We start from the raw sequence: 24,742 nt of genomic DNA on the forward strand, positions 1-24,742 counted from the left end.
TCAATGATAAACTGGTCATTGCTTGCCTTGTGCAATCGATTTGAAACAAATTGCAGTTTGACTTAATTCTGGCCCATTGGCTATCCAAATTATACAACTCTGAAAGGTGGACTTACCACTAAAACAAATGGACTAGTTGTTAAATTTTTTACATGATTTGTGGTTTTGTCCATGGTACCAAAAAATAGGCAAGGGAATTGAAAAGAAACAGATTTTTGGGGAGGACAAATAAGCAGTTTAGTTTTCCATGATGGTCTGCCATGACTTCTGCCCATTGATGAGTGCTGTATCTCCTGTCCAATAAAGAGGTGGAAAAAAGATGATTGTTGAAGAAAAAGAGGTGATTGATGGTTTGGAAACCGCCACTGAATGTTGATTTTATTCACAGATCAAGTGATAAATGACCAATAGAGGTAAAACAGGAGGAGCAGTAATTTTTTTTTATTTTTACATATTTCCAAGTAGGATTCCTCCAGACACTGACTTCAGTAATTGAGGGAGATGGACCAGTAGTGTTTGTGTGTGTTGCCATTGTTGTCCCTGTGTGGGAGCCTGTGACATTGATCCTAGTGTGAGACTGGTGAGGTGGTTAAGTTGCGGCTATGCCTAGCCCCTGCCACTTATACACCTTCCTGCTGTTCTTTTTTCGAAAAGAAAGACAATCATTATAAATCCAAGATCTGCTTTACTTAGTTTTTTTCTTAATACAGCTATAATAATATAACAATAAACATTGCAAAAATGCTTGATACTGCCTAGAGCAGGAGTAGGCAACCTCGGCACTCCAGATGTTGTGTTGTGCCAGCTTTCTAGTTGTAAGAGCATTATGTGAAAGTTTCAAATCAGTAAGAATGTGTGTCTGTCATTGAGAGTGTGTCTGTCAGTGCTTGTCTATCAGTGAGTGTGTATGTCAGTGAGTGTTTCTGCCAGTGAGTGTGTCTGTCAGTGCCTATCAAATCAGTGAGTGTGTGTGACTGTCAGTGAGAGTGTGTGTCTCTTTGTGAGAGTGTGTGATTGTCAGTGAGTGCATGGCTGATTACAAAAAGGGGTGTGGTTTATAGATGGAGAGTTGGAGTCATTGCCAAATAAACATTTGCAAAGGGGAACAGTTTGTAAAGGACCATACCCACCGGGGGGCGCCAAAAAATATTTCTGCACCCAGGCATCTGTGACCCTAAGATCGGCTCTGATGCTGGTATTGTTATAAAGTGTATTGTGCTTTTATTGATACTTCTGAGTACTTGAAGACAAATTACCTGTATAGATATCTATCCATTCGACAATACTGGACACAAAATTCACTTAAAGTTAAGTTTATTAAAATAGCATTTCATATAATCATTTATTTCTTTTTATAGAAAGTCAAGTTTAAGATCTTAAAGCTTAATATTAATGTAGTAATAGTAGTTATATACCACAAATTAACCTAATAATGTAACTGCCGCACGGACCAGTTATAAACCATTGCACAACAACACATGGGGATATAATGTTTGAGTTCCAGACCCATGCCTTGAATTACCCAATGCATAAACCTCAAATAATGAAATGGCTTCATATAATACATTGCATGATTTCTGTAACAATAAAGTGGTTCTTTCATCAGAAATAATATATGATCCATCATGTAGCATATAAAAACTGCCTATACTATGTGATAATCATTTTTAAGTCTGCTCAGCATTGTTTTAAAGGGACACTATAGTCACCTGAACAACTTTAGCTTAATGAAGCAGTTTTGGTGTATGGAACATGCCCCTGCAGCCTCACTGCTCAATCCCCTGCCATTTAGGAGTTAAATCCCTTTGTTTATGAACCCTAGTCACACCTCCCTGCATGTGACTTGCACAGCCTTCCATAAACACTTCCTGTAAAGAGAGCCCTATTTAGGCTTTCTTTATTGCAAGTTCTGTTTAATTAAGATTTTCTTATCCCCTGCTATGTTAATAGCTTGCTAGACCCTGCAAGAGCCTCCTGTATGTGATTAAAGTTCAATTTAGAGATTGAGATACAATTATTTAAGGTAAATTACATCTGTTTGAAAGTGAAACCATTTTTTTTTCATGCAGGCTCTGTCAATCATAGCCAGGGGAGGTGTGGCTAGGGCTGCACAAACAAACAAAGTGATTTAACTCCTAAATGACAGTGAATTGAGCAGTGAAATTGCAGGGGAATGATCTATACACTAAAACTGCTTTATTTAGCTAAAGTAATTTAGGTGACTATAGTGTTCCTTTCACAGAGAATCAGTTAAAAGAACCCTTTAGTGTTTGCTGCAAAAATGGGAGATACTCTGCAAATACATAATTTGATTGGCTACTGATCCTCTCTGCTCCCTTGTAACTATCACTGAAGGTTTACAAATTGTAATACATTTTCAAAATGGCCGCCTCCATACAACACTACAAGATCTTTACAAGTTAATTCCAGCTAAGTTTATTGTAACTAGATTACATTAAATAACATTACTCTATTTGCCTTATTAATTTAAACTAATCATGGAAATCTATTTTCAAGTAACAGTGCCACTTTAAAATGCCTTTGCATTACAGCCTATGAATTTTTCGGTTGTAACATTTTATGAAGTCCTGACCGCTGTGTAAACTGTACAAGAAAGCCCGGTAACTTTACTATATCACTTACAGACTGTAAAGAAATATAATGGCATGTGGCTTCTCAAAATTTGATTCACTCTGTAAAATAATAATTGGGGGAAATAAAACATACAGACTTGGAAAGGTCTGTTTAAGCAGACTTTGTGTTGGTGATTATACTCTGTCTTTGTTTATGTTCTCTAGCAGCCTATAGTAAAAAGAAGAAAGAATAGAACCCAGTCTTTAGCAATTTTTCTTTCTGTGTTGCTTTTAAGGATTTTCACTTCCCATCCATATTTCACAGGCATTGCCGTTCCATCCTTCCCAGCATTCACAGTTCCCGCAGCTACATATCCCATTGCCTGCAACAAATTGAATAGGGGGATTTAATTATCACAATCAAAATGTACTACTTCAAACATCTTATTAAAAAGTAGCAGGTCATAATCAAAACTCTATAACTGGCCCCTTAAATATTCTCTCTTTTTTTGTGTGGAGCACTTTGCATTTGATTTAGCAACCAGTGGAAATATAGACTTTAAGCCAACTAATAGCATCTTTTCAGCAGTGCTCTTAGCAGAGTTCTGCACACTGTAATCATGCTGTCTTTTATTTCTCACTAGTATTATACTGTGCTAGATGGATGGAGTGCTATACTTATCTGCACCCAGGGCACCTGAACATTGGCTTAACCCCTTGTGCTTGAACAGAGAAATCCTTGCCTATCATTGAACATACAGATATTTATTATATAACAGAACATAGTTTGCAGTGTGAAACCTGGCAATACAATATAGTAAAGTGCAGTATGCATTCACATGTTACAACTCTGGTTGTTTAAATACTTATTGATAGGAAATTAAACAAACATCATAACTATATTCACAATTTAAAAAAGAAAGAATGTACTATACATTATATTAAAGGGACACCATAGGCACCCAGACCATTTCATCCCATTGACGTGGTCCGGGTGGAATGTCCCTGTTTCCTTAACCCTGCAATGTAAGTGTCTCTAGTTTGACTCCGTGAAACGACGCTGGACATGCTCACGCTTTCCATGAGGACAGCCGGCATGGTGAAAATCTCTATATGAAAGCATTGAGTCAATGCTTTCCTATGGGGAAGGCCTAATGCACATTGTGTCGCTCGCCATGATGTAGGAGGATGAGCTCAACCCAGCAGCGATGGACATGGCTGATAGCTTTGTATTCCTAACACTGTAGCGTTCATTTACAATTATATCAAATCAAGTATATTATTAGTGTAAGTAGGGACATATTCTGTAAGGGAAGATTGGGGCTCAAGGTAGAATACCATATCAGACTGATCATACACAAAAGACAAGTCCATATCCAATATGGCGGCAATCCCTCTGTACGGGAGATACAAACACTGTGTCTTGTCGGTGAAGTAAATCTGATGCATCTTTTAGCACAGTAAGGGGTCCACGTCTGGATTGAAATTTTGTCTTAAAGTATTTGTAGGTAACATTAAAACAATGAGAAGAGTAAACAGCTCAAATAGCTTGCCCTTCAGTGAGTCCCGGCTCACTTGTGCTGCTACAGAGATAGACTTCCCATTTCTATACCAGACCTACTCAAAAGGACAGTGAGATGCAGGGCACTAGATATTTGCCAACTAAACTAAAACTGCATGCAAGAAAACATAATTTCTCAGGCAGAAGAATAGCTGGTCACAATTCAACACACCTGGCATAAAGATATACTTTTGTATAATAAATTAATGTTACATTATGTTTACCTGTACAAATGAGGCCGTCATGTTTGTCACACTCTCTGTCATCACATTCACAGAATTCACCAGAAACATACCAGTCCTGCGGTGAACAGACACACTTTCCACAGTGACAAGAACCTAGAAATACAAAGCAAGGCAGTTGGTCTAATTATAAGATATATGCTGTTGGTGAAATACATAAAATGAATCTTTATAAAATATGATTTCACAAAATGAGTGTACATCTTTTTTTCTGTTCCTACTGGTTTACTCACGTGACAGTATCAGGGCATCTTTTCATATATAGGATAATGTGCATCTATAAAGTATATGCATTGAACAAAATTATAAATGCAACACTTTGGTTTTTGGCCCCATTTTTCATGAGCTGAACTCCAAGATCTAAGTCTTTTTCTATGTACACAAAGGGCCTATTTCTCTCAAATATTGTTCACAAATCTGTCTAAATCTGTGTTAGTGAGCACTTCTCCTTTGCCGAGATAATCCATCCACCTCACAGGTGTGGCATATCGAGATGCTGATTAGACAGCATGATTATTGCAATGGTGTGCCTTAGGCTGGCCACAATAAAAGACCACTCTAAAATGTGCAGTTTTACTGTATTGGGGGGATCCGGGGGGGTCCAAAAACCAGTCAGTATCCGGTGTGACCACCATTTGCTTCACACAGTGCAACACATCTCCCTCGCATAAAGTTGATCAGGCACCAAGTGTAGTGGTGTTATGGAGACAGGCCCAGTCACTGAGTGTAGTGGTGTTGTGGAGACAGGGTCAGGCACCGAGTGTAGAGGTATTATGGAGACAGGCTTGGAGACTGTGAGGCCTAATAGAAAGCAGTTGTTATTGGGGAATTCTATCATAAGAGGTGTGGAGCTGGACAATAGTGGTCTTGTGAGATGTCTTCCCATAGCTACTGCTCACATAGACAGGAGACGTATTTGTAATATTGTTAAGTGAGCAAAGCAGGAAGCGGAATTGGATGTACTTGTCCATCTAGGGAAAAATTACTTGGCTTGCAATGAGGTTTCAGAGGTAAAGGAAGTGTTTTGTGTTTTTGCCAATGATATACGGCTGGTTGCTTCCACACCTTCATTCTCTGAAGTTCTGCCTGTGCATAACACTCAGAAGACAGGTGGATGCGTATTAGGGACTTTAACTTGTGGCTTGGTGAATGGTGTCGGGAGCAGAGATTTGGCTTAATTTCTCATGGTAGCTCCGTTTGGAATGGAAATAAACTGTACAAAAAAAATGGTTTGCATCTTTCTCAAAAGGGAACAAAAATTCTCAGTGAGCAATTCAGAGGTTTTGCTATAATGTATTTAAACAAGGAGAGGGGGGTCAAAAGGGTGATAAAATATCAATCCAATTGACCCCCCAAAACAAGGACAGAAGGTGCCTGTAGCAAGTGTGTTAAAAATGATAAGCTTAGAGTCATGTCTACAAATGCTCACAGTTTAGGGAATAAAATCCATGAACTTGTGGGAATAATGGCAACTGATAATGTAGATTTAGTCGCTGTTACTGAGACATGGTATAGTGAGAAAAATGACTGGGACATAGCAATACCAGGATACTCTTTATATAGAAAAGACAGGGAAGGCAAGAAAGGGGGAGAGGTGGTGTCACGTTTACATAGATTGAGATGGAGCTCAACTGCAGATTTCTTGGATTTAGATGTAGAATTAGATTTATAGAGAGTAATATAGGAACTGGCAATTCAATATAAGAAATACGGTTACTGTATCTTTAATTATTTCGGTTGAAGGAGAATATAGGTACTGTATCTTTAAATACTTCAATATTGGTAAGCGGCTTTCTTAGTGCAATCAAGTATATTTGCTTTTGCAAGAACTAAGTTAATTGAATGAAGCTATAATGAAGATTTAAACAACAGTGAATTGAATAAGGTTTTAAGCTAGCAGGATACGTTATCAGCTGGAGCCTGAAAGTTTAGTGGGCAGGTTACAGCAGAATTGATTGGAGGACTTGAGAGCAGACCTAAGGATGAGTGCTCAGGAGTCTTTGAGAGGAAAAGTTCGTATAACAGAGGGAACGAATAACTTAGCTTCCTGAGGTTGAAGTTTGGTTCCAGAGTTCCCTTCCAGGGAGGTTCTTTGGGGAGACAGGACGAGAGGAGTCAGATACAAGCCGTGGTCGAGGAGAGGAGAAGGCGGTTAGACGAGTTTCAGTCCGATTCGGTACACAGGTAAGTTGTAGAGAAAGAATTTCAGCCGGTTAAGTTCCGCGGTACGCCGTTCATTAATCCAGCGACTTGTGTCTGGTAGCGTGATGAGACCGTGTCAGAGAGGGGGTGTGGCTAAACTCCGTCAACCCGGAAGAGACAGGAATTACTGGTAACGGGCATGACAGGTGGCCCTGTATGTGAAAGATAGCATAAAATCTAGTCTGATAAAAGTTAGTGAGGCGAACATAGAGTCCGCTTGGGTTACGTTAGAATTTGGTAATCACACAGTAGCTTGTGTAGGTGTGATTTATAGGCCCCCAGAACAAATTGAAGAGTTAGATAATCTACTAGTTGAGGAAATAGCTAAAATGACAATAAAGGGATTATCATCATGGGTGACTTTAATATTCCTGATGTGAACTGAAAAACCAAAATAGCTGCTTTTGCCAGGAGTACACATATTCTAAACTCCCTACTGGTATTGTTTATAAAACAAGTCGTTAAGGAGTCAACTTATAAAGAGGCCATACTAGATTTAGTGTTAACAAATGGAGATTTGGTATCAGGTATTACTGTAGGTGAAAATTTAGGATCCAGTGATCATCAGTCCGTGTGGTTTAATATAAGAACAGTGACTGAGTCACATCACACAAAATCAAAAGTATTTTCTAAAATTAGAATATGTGTAAAGGAGTTATTATCAGACTGGTGCAATTTAAATGGAGTCCAAGAGAAATGGGATTATTTAAAAGTCGCACAGCTGAAGGCAACAGAAAATTGCATTAGGCTTGTCAGTAAAAGCAAAAAATTCAAGAAACCACTGTGGTACTCTGCAGACAGGGCCGGCGCTTCCTATAAGGCGACCTAGGCAGCCGCCTAGGGTGCCACTTAGGAGGGGGCACCCTGCGCCCTCATCGCCGGCCCCTCTCATGCTGAAGCCGCCTTAGCGCTCTATAGAGAGCCTCAGGTGGCTGCAGTACTGCCCGGCCCAGCGCGTCTATTAGGGCGCACCGGCCCGGGGGCACAAGAAAAGAGGGATCGGCAGGAGGGAAGCGTACAACGCTCCCTCCTGTCGGTCCCTCAGTGTAGCGTGGCCAAGCTCCTCTCTGGTCCGCAGTACAGGAACATCCGTGCATCACTCAGTGAGCTCTTCCTGTCAGTCCTGCCGGGTACAGGAAACAGAAGCTCCTATACCATGAACCAAAGGGGAGCTCGGCCACGCTACACAGGAGAACATGTGTGCGGGGAGGGGGGAGAGTCCACTAAGGGAGGGAGGGTGAAGAGAACGTGGGGGGGGAGAGAGACCACTAAGGGGCCTATAAAATGGAGCTGCTTCCCGCTCTCCCAGGACATTGAATTTTGTAACCACAGTTACAAACAGCCTCCAGAGATACTGTTCTACACCAGACCAGAGGAGCCAGACTGCAGCCAGAGCCCATCATCATCCTCATCTGGTTGTAAGTAGGCAATCTAGTATATTATTAGTGACACTAATCTCTAATTTAACTCACATTAAAGGGACACTATAGTCCCCAGAACCACTGCAGCTTAATGAAGTGGTTCTGGTGTCTATAGCCTGTTCCTGCAGGCTTTTTAATGTAAACACACACTGTGTGCAGCACTGGCGTTAGTTCATATGGCAGATCATATTTTATTTATTTTATTTATAAAATATTTTATTTTTATTTATAAAATATTTTACCAGGAAAGATACATTGAGATTTCTCTCGTTTTCAAGTATGTCCTGGGTCCACAAATCATTGCATTGTTACAGTTAGAGTACAATAAAATACAAATACAATATTAATATACAATATATACAAAATTTAACATAGAACAGGTAGGAAATATATAATCAACAATGACAGGTACATTCTGTTTGTAGAGAGGGATCTCTTAAAGGACTTTAAGCTTAGGGAAGATTTTAATTTGTGCGGGAGGTCGTTCCACAAATGCGGTGCTCTGTAGGAGAAGGAGGATCGGGCTGCTTTCTTTTTATATTGAGGTAGACTAAGTAAAGTGTTGGTACTGGATCGGAGGTTATAGGAAGTGGGAACAGCCGGGGAAAGCATTGCGTTCAGGTAGGGTGGGAGTTTCCCCGAAAAGCTCTTAACCCCTTAAGGACACATGACGTGTGTGACACGTCATGATTCCCTTTTATTCCAGATGTTTGGTTCTTAAGGGGTTAAACACAAGGCTGGAAAGATGAAGGGTGCGTCTGGATTCCAGCGACAGCCAGTTTAGTTCTTTTAGCATGTCACAATGGTGGGTCCTGTAATTACATTGTAGCACAAATCGGCAGAACGAGTTATACAATGTGTTGAGTTTATTAAGGTCAGATACACAATAAATAAATACAAGGAACACACTCTCGGATAACCACGACAGGGCACAGAGAAATGGACACAACAGGCTTAAGTAGTCTATAGTGCTCCCTGATTGGCTGCAGGGGAGCATGTGAACATGGGCGTGTAAGTAAAACAATAATTAAAAATAAACTGAACTGGCCCTTTAAGGGTTAAATGTAGAAACCCTTATATGCTTTACAGCTGCAGTGGCCGCGTCTCTAATGTTTGGAGAGCCGACCTCTGTAAGAAGAGGAGGAGCCATCACAAGGGATTAGTGATGGGCGGCATTTCCACAACCACGTGGGACTGCTGCTGGGACATACCCGCCGGGTATGAGTGGACCCGGTGGGCGAAGACCTGAAAGGTAAGAGACCGGCGACATTCCCCTTAGTGTGTCCAACTTGTCTGGTTACAACTACATGTCTGTTCGTCCACCCATTGTAAAGTGCTGCGGAACGTTGACATCAGCAAACCGCTCACCCACACAACGCCATACACACTGTCTGCCATCTGCCCTGTACAGTGAAAACAGGGATTCATCCGTGAAGAGAACACCTCTCCAAAGTGCAAGATGCCATCGAATGTTAGCATTTGCCCACTCAACAGATGATCTTGGAGGTGAAGATGCTGGATGTGGAGGTCCTGGACTGGTGTGGTAACACGTGGTCTGCGGTTGTGAGTCCGGTTGGATTTACTGCAAAATTCTCTGAAACACCTTTGGAGACATCTTATGGTAGAGAAATGAACATGCAATTCACTGGCAACAGCTCTGGTGGACATTTCTGCAGTCAGCATGCCAATTGCACGCTCCCTCAAAACTTGCGACATCTGTGGCATTGTGCCGTGTTATAAAACTGCACATTTTAGAGTAGCCTTTTATTGTGGCCAGCCTAAGGCATACCTGTGCAATAATCATGCTGTCTAATCAGCATCTTGATATTCCACACCTGTGAGGTGGATGGATTATCTCGGCAAAGGAGAGGTGCTCACTAACACAGATTTAGACAGATTTGTGAACAATATTTGAGAGAAAATTTAAGTTCAGCTCATGAAAAATGGGGCAAAAACAAAAGTGTTGCGTTTATAATTTTGTTCCAACGGCTCAACTAATAAGTTACATATACTGTACAAAATAATATTAATGGGTTATAGCAATAAAATTTAATACTTTATGTAGTAGGGCTATTTAGTCTTCTTAGATGACTTTTGGAAGACCCCCGTGTACTAATGTCCATACTGCACAATACTGCATTTTAAAGTTGAAAAGTCACAACTGAGATTTATGCATAACCCATTAATTACCTAAAAGTTTATTGTGACGAAACGCCTTTTGTCACTGGATTTTTAGGTGACAAGCTGCCCTTTCCCCCTGGCTGTTGGAGGAGCCTGATTGCCAGCCTCCTTCCGCATGACTATGGCCCCTGGGAGATTTGGCCCTTTAAAAACATTACTTGGGCTAATGGATTTATATTGTGCTGCTGCTGGCCATTTAAGAACTGCATTGTGGCTTATGGACTTGTATTGGACCATGCTGGCCCTTTAAGAACCATCTGGGGACATACAGTGACTTTTGTGTGACAATGCCCCTTTAAGACGGTGTCCCCAGTGTCCCCAGACTTAGTTAAAATATTTTGTTCCTGGCTATTTTCCACTTGGTTCAGTAAATGGGGCTTACTGAACCAAGTACCACACGTGGCGACGGCCATCTTTGTTCATTCGAACGATGTCAGTGGTATGTGTAGCCAAATCCACGGAACTAAAATCGGCTACACATTTCCGTGAACACCGCTGACCCTTACCTTCTCCTACACTGAACTTTCAGCTGCAGAGACTAAGTCCCGTTCGAAGATTCGAACGCACGTTCGAATGGGACTTAGTCGTTTTTCTGCATAACCGGCCGCACAGAAATCTATGGAACTGTTTTGGGCACAAAAAAATGTGCTTGCGGTCGGTCATAAAGGACTTCCACCTAACTTTTTATATACTGGAGGGATTTGTCTGATTTTTGGTTATGTTTATACTTAAAGTATGCTGATTCTGAATATGTATGTTTTATGTGAATATGATGCATATTTTTAAAGTTACAGTGTATGTATAAAAAGTTTATTTTTCCTGTCTGTGATAAATTACATTAACCCATTGTGTTCAGTAATTATATCACAGGCAGAGGGGAGGGATTGTATGTTGGTGCTGGTTGTGTTTTACGGTTTTCCTGTAAATTATTGGTTGTACTGTGTCCCACCCTGTGGGATGTCCCCTTGCATGGGGACTTGCATAAAAGCCAGTGTGTGGTCATTAAAAGTTCAGATCATCTTGGACCTTCATGAAGTTTCGGCTCATGTTTGGGGGATTGGAGAACTACACTCTGGGGATTGCTATAATCACTATACTCCCCAGGGTATAATCACTAAGCTCTGCTAAGAGCTTGTTTTTGTTCCTGCTCTCTGGAATTCGGAGAGGTCCACCTATTGGAATTTGGACCCTGGTCTTGGGTCCAGAGTGGGTGGAGACGGCGAGACCCCAACCAAGCTGCGGCAGTTCGTGGGGTCTGCAGTGGTTATGGTGTAGGGCAGAGTGCTTGGAGTCCTCGGAAAGCACTAGGAGCATCCGTCAGCGGAAGGTACCCGGTCGGGGGTGCCAGCGGTTCCGTTACATTTATATATTTGATATTTTTTTATATGCCTTACATTATATGCCTGACATTTCTGGTCCACTAAGAGGATAAATGTAAGTCAATAGAATCCCATGGTGCTGTATGTGTGGGTGCATATAGTATACTGAAGGAATGTCCAAAGCATTATAGTTCATCCTCTCCATAACTCTACAGGTGTACCATCGAGGCCTCTAACCAACACAGAAGTGCTTTGAAGAGTGTTTAATGCTCATATCTGCTACAATATTCACTCCAATAAGTGTTTCAATATCATTTACAAGTAAATCAAGGAAATGCTTTAAGAAACATTTTATGGAAGAAACTGTGCAAAACACATCAGTAAACTATAAACATATGAAAGTAGTCAGACTGCATGCATAGATATATTTATTCTCTAAGTTTGAGTTGATACCACAGCTAAAGTACACCTCATGGTTTAGTTGTTTTCAGGGTACCACCATATATGAACTTCGAATATTTGTCAATACTCATTTGTAAATGAACAAGGAAGAAATGCTTGGCATAAACTCTGTTTGTTCCAGCTTATCTACTAGTAATCGTTTTTAAAGTTTAGCCTAAAATATTAATTAAAATCAATTGAAAAGCTTACCCAACCATAATAAATTAAGGCATATATTAGCAAATTGGGGGGAATTCAGATTTAAGAATAAGAATTACAAAGAGAGGTTATCATGGCCACCAAAGTAGAAAGGTCCAACCTGCATTAAGATTGGATCAAAACAGACAGCACTACTGTTTTGTACCTACAATACAGTATATACAGTTGTCATGTACATATCTATATCAGACCGCAACCGGTTCAAGAAGTGTTAAAATTCAAGGATTATACCTATTATAAATATCAGATAGGAACATGGAAGTATTTACTTCTTTACTGAGATATTGGCTTCTTCTGCACTAAAACAAGTTTTTTATGTTAAATATGTAGAATCTGAGCCTTTCGGCACGCTAAAGAATACAAGTACAATCTTTTTTTCCCCCAATGTCATCGATCCATCGTTCCATAGCTTCCGTTGTGAAGCACTAAAATGTAGCATGAAAAACATTTGTAGGCAATTAATGGATGTGATCAACAGTGCTCCCACTTACCTTTTCCAGAACACAACACACCATCAGCTGATTCGCACTGGCTCTTGCTTTCTTCTTCTGTCATAATGCATTTTCTTTCATGTTGGCAAAGCTTCCCAAACCATCCGGCCTCACAAATGCATCGACCGCAAGAACAGTTGCCATGTTCTGAAAACAAATTAAATAGTATCTACAAATCAATCTGTTTTATTAACACAGAGTCCTTCCTGATAAAATACTAAGAACATGTCGTAATATCATTCTGAACGATGGTCACAATTACATTTTCACAAAGATTTCCTGGCATGGACAAACTCAATGAGCCATGGTCTTATTATGCAAGCAGTACAGGAAAGGACATGCCATTATTTAATAGAGCTGAAAATAAGAATAAGACTTTGTCAATCATGGTGTTGTATTTTTGGTTTGTTTTCATTACCTAAAACACTAACATTGATATCTAGTTATAGTAAAATAAGGTATAATAACTATTTCAGACAGCTTTAGAGACAGGTGACTAGATACACACATTTATGTTTTTATTGCCTACTGTAGCAGTTGATTTGTATATGCTGTTGTGTAATGATGTTACAGAGGTTCCAGAATCCTTGAAGTTGCTTTTCATGCTTTCCAACTGTGGAATTAAATATTTCCCCCCAACATTTTTTTTCTTTTTAAGATTGAATGATTAACGACAGGTGGGAGCACTTTATTATATAATTTGCCAGACATTATAGTGCTTTTTTTCTCATGAAACATGGTTTTGCCAACATCATCCCAGACAGATGAACATGGCAAGAGAAACTAATTGAAACATTTATTTGCATTTAAAACCCTCGCTCCAGTAAACTATTTTTTTTTTTTTTTTTTAATTCTTTATTTTGGTTGTGCAAGAGTTTGACAAGCATACTTATTATTATGCCATTACATAAAATACAAGCACTTCAGTAGGTATAGCATTGTGGCATATATGAAAAACTGCACATTTTTTGTTTTTTGTTCATGTGTGTGTTGCCACAGTTTAACGCATTTTAAAACATAATAAAACGGAGGCAATTCAAATTGTAAAGCATTGTGGCACATGAGGGAAACTGCACAGGTATTTTAGCTTAAACCTGTTTAAATTGTTCCAGTCAGTGGTTGCTTGGTCAAGAGAGGTGAAAAGACATATTTTATGCACAGTGACTGGGATGTAACAAGGTAGATTACATTAAAATATGAGTGTATTTCAAGATGTGGAACTGGAAGCGTTGGGTAACCTCTAGGTAGTACTCATGTGTGCTCTGGTAGGTTTGCAGCCATCCGTTGTCAGGAACAAGCAATAGGCAATGTGGAGCCAGGCAATTGTCTCCAAGAGAGGTTTGGCCGTTAAGCCTGTGAGTTGCCCAGATGGGTTTAGCCGATGCCCTTTGGGTGCTGGATACTCTCCAGGCACGAATGAGTGTTCAGTTTCTTATTGGCAGTGCCCCCCCAGCCCCCATTACCAACCCAGTTCAGTGTTCTGAGTTTGCCGGCTTCGTGACAGCGTGCTTCTTGAACTCGGGTAGGGTGTCTCTTCAGATGCAGTGTAATGAACTCCCGTGGGGGAGAGCGGTTTTGGGGGGGTCTACCCCGTGCGGCCCTCTGTTCTGATGTGAGGTGGCTTTCTGACATTCTGCGGCTCTGGGGCCGTCGTCTGTTCCTTCGCCTTCTCCCACCGTCCGCGCAGCACCGGCGGTCCGTCCAGGGTATGAAGTTCCCTGTGTGGTAGCGCTCGGGATGGTGTTCTGTGGGGTCTGCTCGATGGTGCCTCTACGGCGAGATAGCTTGTCCTAGAAAGCAGCAAACAGGCGATCGAGTCGTTCTGCAAGAGGGGGCAGTGGAGAGCTGGGTGCGGGGCTGCACGTGGCGTCCGCCATAGTTATGAGTGCTGATCTAGCAGTGCAGGTAAAGCTTTGTTCAGGCTATGTTTGCCGGGATGTCCCTCACCGGCAGGGGGGGGGGTTGATTTTGCTTGAGATGCCCCGGGCAGGCGCGCCACAGTCAGCGAAGGGATCGGCCGCCTCCCTTCCGCCTTCCGAGCAGGCCTCCGCAGGCCTCAGATCAATCTCGAGGTAGGAGCCGCCGATCACGGTCGTGAGACCTGCTGCTTGTAGCCGCAGCGGTAGCCCCTTGTGTTCAGGAGTATAATTTAGCAAGATGTAGGGCTTTAGCTGGAATTACGGCTACATTTGCTCACTTTTAGCTTGGAGCTCCCATTATGTGTGGCCGCTCGGCATGGCTGCCAGGCTCCGCCCCCCCGTAAACTATTTTTTTAGTTGGGGTGCAGTGGAACCCCCAAATAAAGAGAGAGGAACCGAGAATATGTCTACTATGAATATAAAAACAAGTGGAGGTTCCCATGCTATTGATGTGTTGAACACTATTTACTTTTGCTCACTTATCTTTTTCTTTCACTGTAATTATGTTTTTAATTACTATTGATATATGAGGATGCATTAGCAATCTGTATATGTATATATCAAATGAGATAGCTACGTTTGTAAATGCCCTGACTACAGAGCCTGTTCGAACTGCTCAGTCCTTCATCGCTCCAAGGTAAATAAATAAGTGCCATCAATTGGGTGATAATAACATCTAATAATCTGCTGCTGATTTGGTTAGATCCAAGAGCATGCGCTAATAAGTGCTTTAAGTCCCACTCGGAGAAAGGTGCTATATAAATACTAGTTATAATCTTATAGGTATTTATTTAAAAGATAGGAAGGCTATGGCCCTTTTAACTATATACTTAAGTTGGCTATTTAGGCATATGACATTTTTGGGCTTAGTTGGAGAGTTTTATTTACTGTTCAGATGGCCAGGGGTGTAGAGAACGCTAGTTATGCAGAAAAGGGGAGTGTTAACATATAGGACATGTCTCACTCCGTGTTATTGGAAGAGCAGTCAAGATAATTGTAAGGACCTGAGCCTGATAAAATTGCTCTATGTTTGCCCATTAGGGTAGCAGATTTAGGTAAGGTGGATTTTTTGACAGATGTGACAAGTCACACTGGACCTTAGAACAAGGCCCTGAATAGCGGTTTTCTTTTTCCCCATTTCAATCTGTGGGTGTTTCACTTAAGCAGCATATCAGATGTATGTTTTATCTTTATTCTCTGTGGAACCAAACATAGGTGACATGTGACAGACTCTGTTACATACCTCTATGAAGTAAAACACATCTATGAAGATTTTTTTGAATGAGCATTGACTTTAAAACATTAATTATTCATATTTCTCTGGAAGTTTTTGAAATTCAAGGCTTTCCACGCACTTCATATAAGAGATATAAATAATAAAGTGTGGATTTAATTGCATATAGTTTATATCTGACAGATGTCTACACAATATCATAGCTGAGATAACACTCTACCACACGTTCATCTCAATTAATTGTGCCTATATATCAAAAAGATTTTATGAAACAATGTTTCTGGTATTACAAATCACAAAAACAATGTCATTTTAAATCACTTTGCAAAAAGTTTAGGAACAGATGGTGCTGATTGCAGAAATAAAGATTTATTCCTGTGCGTACACAGGTGCAAAGTGTTCTTTTACAAATCCTCATGAAAGGCCATCACAGATGGACAGATACATAGATACATAGATAGATAGATACATAGATAGACAGATAGACAGACAGACAGATAGATAGACAGACTCTCTCTCTCTCTCTCCTCTACCAAATAAGCTTAATGTTAAAACAAAATATTTTCCAAAACCTGCATTGCAAAAATTGATCTCAAAGCTGGAGTTTTAATTTACAAAAATGTTTAAAGCACAACTAAAAAAAACTGTTCTTTAATGTACATAACAAAATCTTAATCAGAAGAGTTATATTCTACTAGATACTGCATTTATTTTCAAGAACATGCAATAGAACCCCTACCTCCGCAGACTATGCCTGCTAGATCTTCACACTGCCGATCATCGCATTCGCAGTTCTTTCCGTACACTCTGTTATCTCCTGGAGGGAAACACGTGCACACTCCACATTCACATTTTCCTGCAGCAAAAAAAGACAAACAGAGTTCAATGTCACTTTGTCTTCCGTCAGACGAGGAAATAAAAAAAAAAACACTTTCACATGTTATCTTCATCAAGGAGAGGAAAACAAAAGGAAAGAAAAGAGTGGGAAAAATGAAAGAAAATCAGTGCTAGTGGGAGGCCATAGTGCGTTAACCCCTTCAGTTCCACAAAGACAACAACTGGAGATATGATTACCAAAAATCTGTCATTATACTATAAAATAATTTTTTCAAGAATGCTAAGACAAATTATTTTAAATGCCCCAAAATAAAAAAGGGTTTTCCAGTTGATAATTGATATCATGAAAGAGGATAAGTAAAAGTAAAATTTCAAAGTATAACTAAAAGAAATATGAACTCAGAGAAAACCAGCTAAACTATCTTTTTTTGTTTGTAAGTGGCGCTGGATTTCCCATTAGTCAGAGTAGGTACCAGCCTACAGGTGCTTGCCTGGTGGAAGGTGCACTCTGCCTGTTAAAAGATCTCTCTTACCCAGTGTCAGTTGTTTGCTGACCAGAAACACGGCTCCAGCACTCTAGGATAACTGTATTCAGTCTGAGGAGCTTGATGTGTGCATGGACCAACCCCTTCAACTGAGCACAGAAATCTACTAGAGGGAGAGGTGAGAGGACTGCTCAATAGAAGGGACAAGCTTGAGGCCAGTTTGGCTAACTCAGACATGAGAGGTATACACTTTTGGGTGGGATCAGTCTAATATGCAAATGGCCTATGGTTCTCTTTGTAATGAACAGCAAGCAACAATGAATTCAAATTCACCTGTGTGCAGATAGAAAACAAACTTAGTGGGTAAATAGTGGAGAAACACAAAGAATTACCCTTAGTTAACTGTATTGTAGATAAAAGGATTCCTCTTATATCCTCAAGACAATAATAACAAAGTACCATAAAATGGCAATCTACAATACAAAAATAATAGAGACGGACATAGTGCAATAATGTTGCAGAATATGGGTTATAAATATAAATGATTGCACTCACAAAACCAGTTTGATTGAAGGCATATCATGAATAGTGATGTAATGACTTCAGGACTTGTGGAACATCGATAGCATGCATAGGAGGAAATAAATAAATAATAGTGCAGAGTATCCAAGTAAAAAATGACACACTTTAATATCAGATACACTTACAGGATAGAAGTGTCAAATAGGCACATCAAGCTCTGATGAAAAAGAATCCCAGTAAAAGGGTCCAGAGGAGCAGGAAAGCCAGATGGAAAATAAAATAAATAAAAATACTCTAAACATTAAAAAACAAGCCCTACGCGTTTCGTTCACTGGTGAACTTCTTCAGGGGAATCTAACAAGATACTGTCCATATGCATAAAATTAAATAACAAAACTTCTCCCTTTTAAATCCGTCCGGTTTTGGCGCGAAGAAGTCAGCTGGATGGCATACTTCCGGGTTCGGACTCCAAAGTACTTCCGGTTGTGTCATGCGTTTTGGGAAAATCTGTGAAAATAAAAGAATATAAGTCTACATATTCTTTTATTTTCACAGATTTTCCCAAAGTGCCAACATTTTACTTTCTCCCTAAAATTCACAAATGTAAGGATAAACCCCCAGGGAGGCCGATAATAAGCGGTATTGACTCTCTTACATCCAAACTCTCTGAGTTTATTGATTTTCATCTGCAAAAATATGCTCAGGGGGCCATGTCATATTTGAGAGACACTAAACATCTTATCCAGGAATTAGAATGTATCGAATGGGATGATGAATATACTTGGGCTACTTTGGATGTGACTTCACTCTACACCGTAATAGATCATGATCTTGGTGTAGAGGCAGTCAGAAGTAATCTAGAACGTGATGTTGACCTGGAACCCCCTTTCTGTTCTTTTTTGGAGAAGGCCATTCGTTTTATCCTTACCCATAACTTTTTTAGTTTTGATGGGGACTTTTTTCTCCAGATCAAGGGCACTGCAATGGGCACCAAGTTTGCACCAAGCTATGCCAACGTGTTTATGGACTGTTGGGAAAGATCGTCCATCTGGTCCAATAACCCGTTTGGTGCAAACTTGGTGCTCTGGAGAAGGTACATCGACGATGTCCTGATGATCTGGAGGGGTCCTATAGATCAACTGCATGACTTCTTCAAGTATGTCAACCATAATTAATTGTCTCTGGTTTTTACTCCCAAGATAGGTGTCCAGAATATTGATTTTCTTGATTTGTCTATATTTATCGAGGATCGGAAAATTAAGACCAAGACTTTTTTTTAAGGCTATTGATTCCAATAGCTCTATTGATACTAAAAGTGGACACCACCCAAATTGGCTTAGAGGTGTCCCCAAAAGCCAATTTGTTAGGTTGCGTAGGAATTGCAGCGACTTGGATTCCTTTTTTTTCACAAGCAGAAGTTCTTAAAAAGGTTTTTTGGGAGAAGGGCTATTCTTCTGGATTTATAGATTCAGAGATTGATAGAGTTGGGAAGATTAGTCGTAACAATTTACTTCTAAATAAGAATAAGGATACGACTAGAAATCCTATTTTTGATTTTTCTTTTAACACTCAATATAATGGAAGAGCTTTTGATGTACAGAGAATAATCAGAAAACATTGGGGATTGTTAGTTGAAGATTAATTTTTAAGTAAACAAATTCCTCAGGCTCCGAGAGTCATCTTTAGAAAAGGCACCAATTTGAAACAGATCCTTGCACCCAGTACCTTTCGATCTGAGAAAGTCCAAACCAAACATGTGGGAGGCTTCTATACATGCGGAAATTGTAAAAGCTGTTGTAATCAATTTAACACTGTGTATGATTTTGTTAGTACACAAACACAAGTAAAATTTAAAATTAAAAATAAGGTATGCTGCTCCTCTACCCATGTAGTATATCTTCTCACCTGTGGGTGTGGGTTGCAGTATGTGGGGAGAACTGGGAGAAAATTACAAATTAGACTTCAAGAACATAGAAATAATATCAAAAAGGGTATGTTAACACATTCAGTGCCAGTGCACTGTAACAACTGTCCCTTATTTAATTTTAATACGCTGAAATGTATAGGTATAGAACAAGTAAGACTGAATGAAAGAGGTGGAGACCTCATGATGGCTTTAAAGAAAAGAGAGGGTTACTGGATCCATACATTAAAAACAATGAAACCAAGGGGTCTGAATGTGGGGTTTGATTTGATTAGTTTTTTTGTGATTTTTGTGACTTTATTTATACATTTTATTTCAGTTTTCTTTTTTTACTTTTATCTTAATTTTTATTTTTATTTATTTTATTTTCATTTTCATTTTATTTTTATTAGTTATTTATTTATTTTTTATTTTTATTCTATTTTTCTTTTTATTTTTAATTTAATTTAATTTAATTTTTATTTATTTTTTATTATTTGCATTTTGTTATATTTCATTTTATTTACATTATCCACTTCAGTGTCTTTCTATTTGATAGAGGTCTTTTTAATGTTATTGTTTTTTATTTTTATGTGGGATATGTTGAGAATTAACCTTTGTATGATATTCTTTCTATTTATCATATATTATGGACTTACATGTTCAATTATGAACATTGGAACGCAAGTGGAATGCACTCCCCCTTTGACCGCCATCCATTTGAATGAAGATCAAAGTGAGGCTTGGCTAGCAATCCCGGAACGCATGACGAAACCGGAAGTACTTTGGAGTCCGAACCCGGAAGTATGCCATCCAGCTGACTTCTTCGTGCCAAAACCGGACGGATTTAAAAGGGAGAAGTTTTGTTATTTCATTTTATGCATATGGACAGTATCTTGTTAGATGCCCCTGAAGAAGTTCACCAGTGAACGAAATGCGTAGGGCTTGTTTTTTAGTGTTTAGAGTATTTTTATTTATTTATTTTATTTTCCATCTGGCTTTCCTGCTCCTCTGGACCCTTTTACTAGGATTCTTTTTCATCAGAGCTTGATGTGCCTATTTGACACTTCTATCCTGTAAGTGTATCTGATAATAAAGTGTGTCATTTTTTACTTGGATACTCTGCACTATTATTTATTTATTTCCTCCTATGCATGCTATCGATGTTCCACAAGTCCTGAAGTCATTACATCACTATTCATGATATGCCTTCAATCAAACTGGTTTTGTGAGTGCAATCATTTATATTTATAACCCATATTCTGCAACATTATTGCACTATGTCCGTCTCTATTATTTTTGTATTGTAGATTGCCATTTTATGGTACGTTGTTATTATTCTCTTTGTAATGGCACAATGGCACATGATGAGCTAAAACCAGCTTGGAATAGGAGCGGGCATCCACCGAAGGGCAGGCTAGTAGAGCTGTACTCCATTCTCCGTATTCTCTTGCACCTTGTTTTTCACACACACAGCTAACAAATAGTGCTACCCAAACTGTACATAGATACTGGCCCACACACTGTTACCCACACACATACACAAGAAGCTACGCATGCCCACTTTTACACATACACACACTGCTACACATACTGATCCCCACACTGTAACAAACATACTGCTCCTCACCTTGCTGCCAGCACATACTGCTTTACATACATGGTCCATACACATATTATTACACAAACTTCTGCACATACTGCTACTACCCACACTGCTACACACACTATCACACGTACTGCTACCCACACTGTACACACACTACTAAATATGCTAATACCCGCACTGTTACAAACACAGACTACTACACCTATACTCTACACAAAGACACACTGACAAATACATGCACAGAGATATATACACACAGACATTTAAACCCACTACTAAACATGCAGGCATAAACACACAATTACTCACTTCTATCATATTTAAGTGGTCAAGGTTTTTTTTGTATTCGTTTGGAAGGAGAGGCTAGCAGTGCTTGAGAGGTTTGTGCCTGCAGTTACTCATGACTTAAATCTGGCCCTGTGCTGCACACATACTGCTAGCCATACTATCCAGTGTACACACACACACTAGTACATACTCTGCTGCACATGCTGTTACTCCCCTCACTGTTACCCACACACACTTTACACAAACACTACTACACATGTCGTTACTCACAGTTACACTCACACACACATACTGTTACCCACACTGTACACACACAAGTACACAAACTGTTACAAATACACTGCTGTATACACACTCTACACAAACACACACTGACATACACATAAATTTATACACACAGACATTTACACACTACTGCACATGCACACACACACACACACACACACACACACACACACAAACACACTCACTCTATATGTGTGTGAATATATACATAATTTTGTATCATATTTAAATGGTAAAAAATATTTAAAAGGGCACTTGAGATTTCTGTAATGAAAATATGTCCCTGTTTGTAAGGGTGTCATTATTTAATGTTACCAATAGTATTGCATATATATATATATATATATATATATATATATATATATATATATATATAAAAAAGAAATCCAAAGAGGTAGCAGCACTCACGGTCCAGATAAAAAATCCACATTTTATTAAAGCATATTTAAAATGATCGATGCTTCAGTCCACTACACAGGACTTTCCTCAAGATCGACAGTTCTGTCGATCTTGAGGAAAGTCCAGTGTAGTGGACTGAAACGTCGATCATTTTAAATATGCTTTAATAAAATTTGGATTTTTTATCTGGACCGTGAGTGCTGCTACCTCTTTGGATTTCTTGGATATTTAAAGCCTTGGCTTAGCACACGGCACACAAGGGACATTTAAAGCGTGAGTGCAAGAGCATTTTTTTTTCTATATATATATATATATATATATACATGTATATCACATTCAGACCAGATTCTTTAGGTTCATGTCATTCATTTTGATCTTAATCACTGTATTTTTCTCTAACACTTATTTGTGCTCTTTTCCTGTGCCAGAAATGCTTCCAAGAAAACATGGTAGCATGGTAACTCTGTCAATTAAAGTAATCGCGCAAAAAAAAAAGCAGCCTGTCAATTTTCCGAATTTTTTATTTATTTATTAACCCTTAATGGTCACCCTATTTCTGCTTTTTTTTTTTTTTTTTTTTTTAAATTCACAATGCATAATACAGAAGTCAAGCTAGGGACTACTTTTTTCAGGTACAGAGTGATCATTCCTGCAATAAGTGAAGTTAAGCAAGGTTCCATTTCGGCTGCTAACTAATAACCAGCAGAAGGAAGGAAATATCATAAATACAAATAAAGTTAGGTAGCCAGGTGTGTGGAGCTATGAACATTAACATAAAAGAAATGTAAGGCAAGGAAATATAAAAAAGAGCGTTGCTTTAACCTTAAAGGGGTACAATAAGCAGGAACAGATACCCGCTTTGTAATACACTGAGCAAATAAATAATGCATAAGAATATTTGAAAAAAGAAAATAAATAATATAAAAATACTTACCTTTAAAGATCATAATGCTGTTACATTTAGAAAGCAAGTACCATAATACACATATGGTACTTTGCACACCCAAAAATTAAGCAATATTTCAAACAATCTTACAAAAGAAACACCTGTCTCATATACAAAATATTAACTTAGTCACACTATGAGGCCACATTGCTTTTGAGACCATCATTAATTACAAAGTGCCTCAATATTGGCACTGTAACATTTTACATTTTCAATTTAGTGCTGCTGACTAAATTACCGCTTACCTGTTCCAAGCAATTCTCCTGGATTATAAATATATTTCAGGACACTTAGAATGACACAATTGTGGAAGAGTGACAGCACTACCTTGAACCTTCACTATCCAGGAAGTGGACCCACAAATAAGGAGTCACTCTTTCTGGTCTCTTGGGTCCCGATGTTATTTTATAAACCCCTGTCTAGCCTTTATAAGCCACTCTGGACAGAAAAACTCTCCCACCAAAAATGTACTGCACTATAACATTTGCAATCACACAAACTTGTTATGGTCCTAAGAATCAAACTTAAAGTTATGTGACTTCATGGGTAGAATTCAAACACTAAGGATAAATTCATTTTAAACAACCAGGGCTATAAGAAAACTGAATAAATATGCTTAAGACTTAGTGCATCATGGGTAAAATTCATGCATAAGACTTAGTGCATCATGGGTAGAATTTAAACACTAAGGATAAATTTGTTTTAAACAACCAGGGCTATAAGAAAACTGAATAAATATGCATAAGACTTAGTGCATCAGTTACATACAGACCAATTCTGAAACATTCAATTTTCAGAGTGGGTATGCAGCTGAGATAGTGATATGGTCTTTAAAAAATACCAACTTACAGACAATGTACAATAAGCAACTGATAAAGAAGCATAGCAGAATCATTATTGGCTCATGTCTGTCCAATTGGAATAAGTCTGATAATCCAAAGGCTGGCCAGAGTACTGCTGACTTCCAAGATTTTTCAAATGCAGTTTTTTTCAAATAGTGAAACCTGAACAAAGCAAATCACATTACATTACCAGTGGACATCTGACAGCCAAGACTGCATGTATTAGTATGAATTATCGAATTATAAACCCCCCCATGTGCTAAACTGCGCAATCCATTCATTTGCCGTGACTTAAATTGTAACATAGCTCACTCTCCAGATATCTGACACTATTTCCACCTTTGCAATAAAAATTACTTTTAAAAATGCACCTGCATTTATATCTTTCTCTATATATTCACTGATTAAATTCTCCAGTGATTGCATGATGTCCTTGGTCTGTCTCCTTCATACACACAGTACTCTTTTGACTTTGGTATATGTTGAGGTTTCCTTGCTAGGTAAATATAAAAATGTTCTGTCAGGTTGTCTCTCCAGGGGACTAACCAAATTGCTAAGTTCGTTCTGCAATGTACTGTCATTGACCAGTTTAACATCCTAAAAAACAGACAATCATACATTAGATGATTTCATAATATGCATATCTACTCTGAACCATCTTAAAAGGGGGTGGGGATATTTTATATATGAGAGGGTCTTCTAGGCTCCTTAATAAAAAGGGCACATTTTGTGATCCTTCCTATCCTTCACCCAACATATAGAAGGTAAAGACTTATTAAACAGTGGATGTTAATGCAATGGAATGGATGGTCAAAGGACTGTA

General features: G+C 39.0%; 1 protein-coding gene across 1 annotated transcript in view; it reads right to left on the minus strand.

The window, feature by feature from the left end:
* Positions 1-2,073: 2,073 nt before the first annotated feature.
* The window catches only part of ITGBL1 (integrin subunit beta like 1), a 293,013-nt gene continuing 270,344 nt past the window's right edge, over positions 2,074-24,742 (minus strand). Inside the window, exons 8-11 of the mRNA XM_063460094.1 lie at positions 16,543-16,659; positions 12,651-12,797; positions 4,359-4,472; positions 2,074-2,956 (exon numbers count right to left, since the gene is read on the minus strand). Of these exons, the coding sequence (XP_063316164.1) occupies positions 2,865-2,956; positions 4,359-4,472; positions 12,651-12,797; positions 16,543-16,659 (470 nt within the window). The 3' untranslated portion in view covers positions 2,074-2,864. The remainder of the gene's footprint in view (positions 2,957-4,358; positions 4,473-12,650; positions 12,798-16,542; positions 16,660-24,742) is intronic.

Source organism: Pelobates fuscus, chromosome 1, assembly GCF_036172605.1.
Source record: "Pelobates fuscus isolate aPelFus1 chromosome 1, aPelFus1.pri, whole genome shotgun sequence".
NCBI lineage: Eukaryota > Metazoa > Chordata > Amphibia > Anura > Pelobatidae > Pelobates > Pelobates fuscus.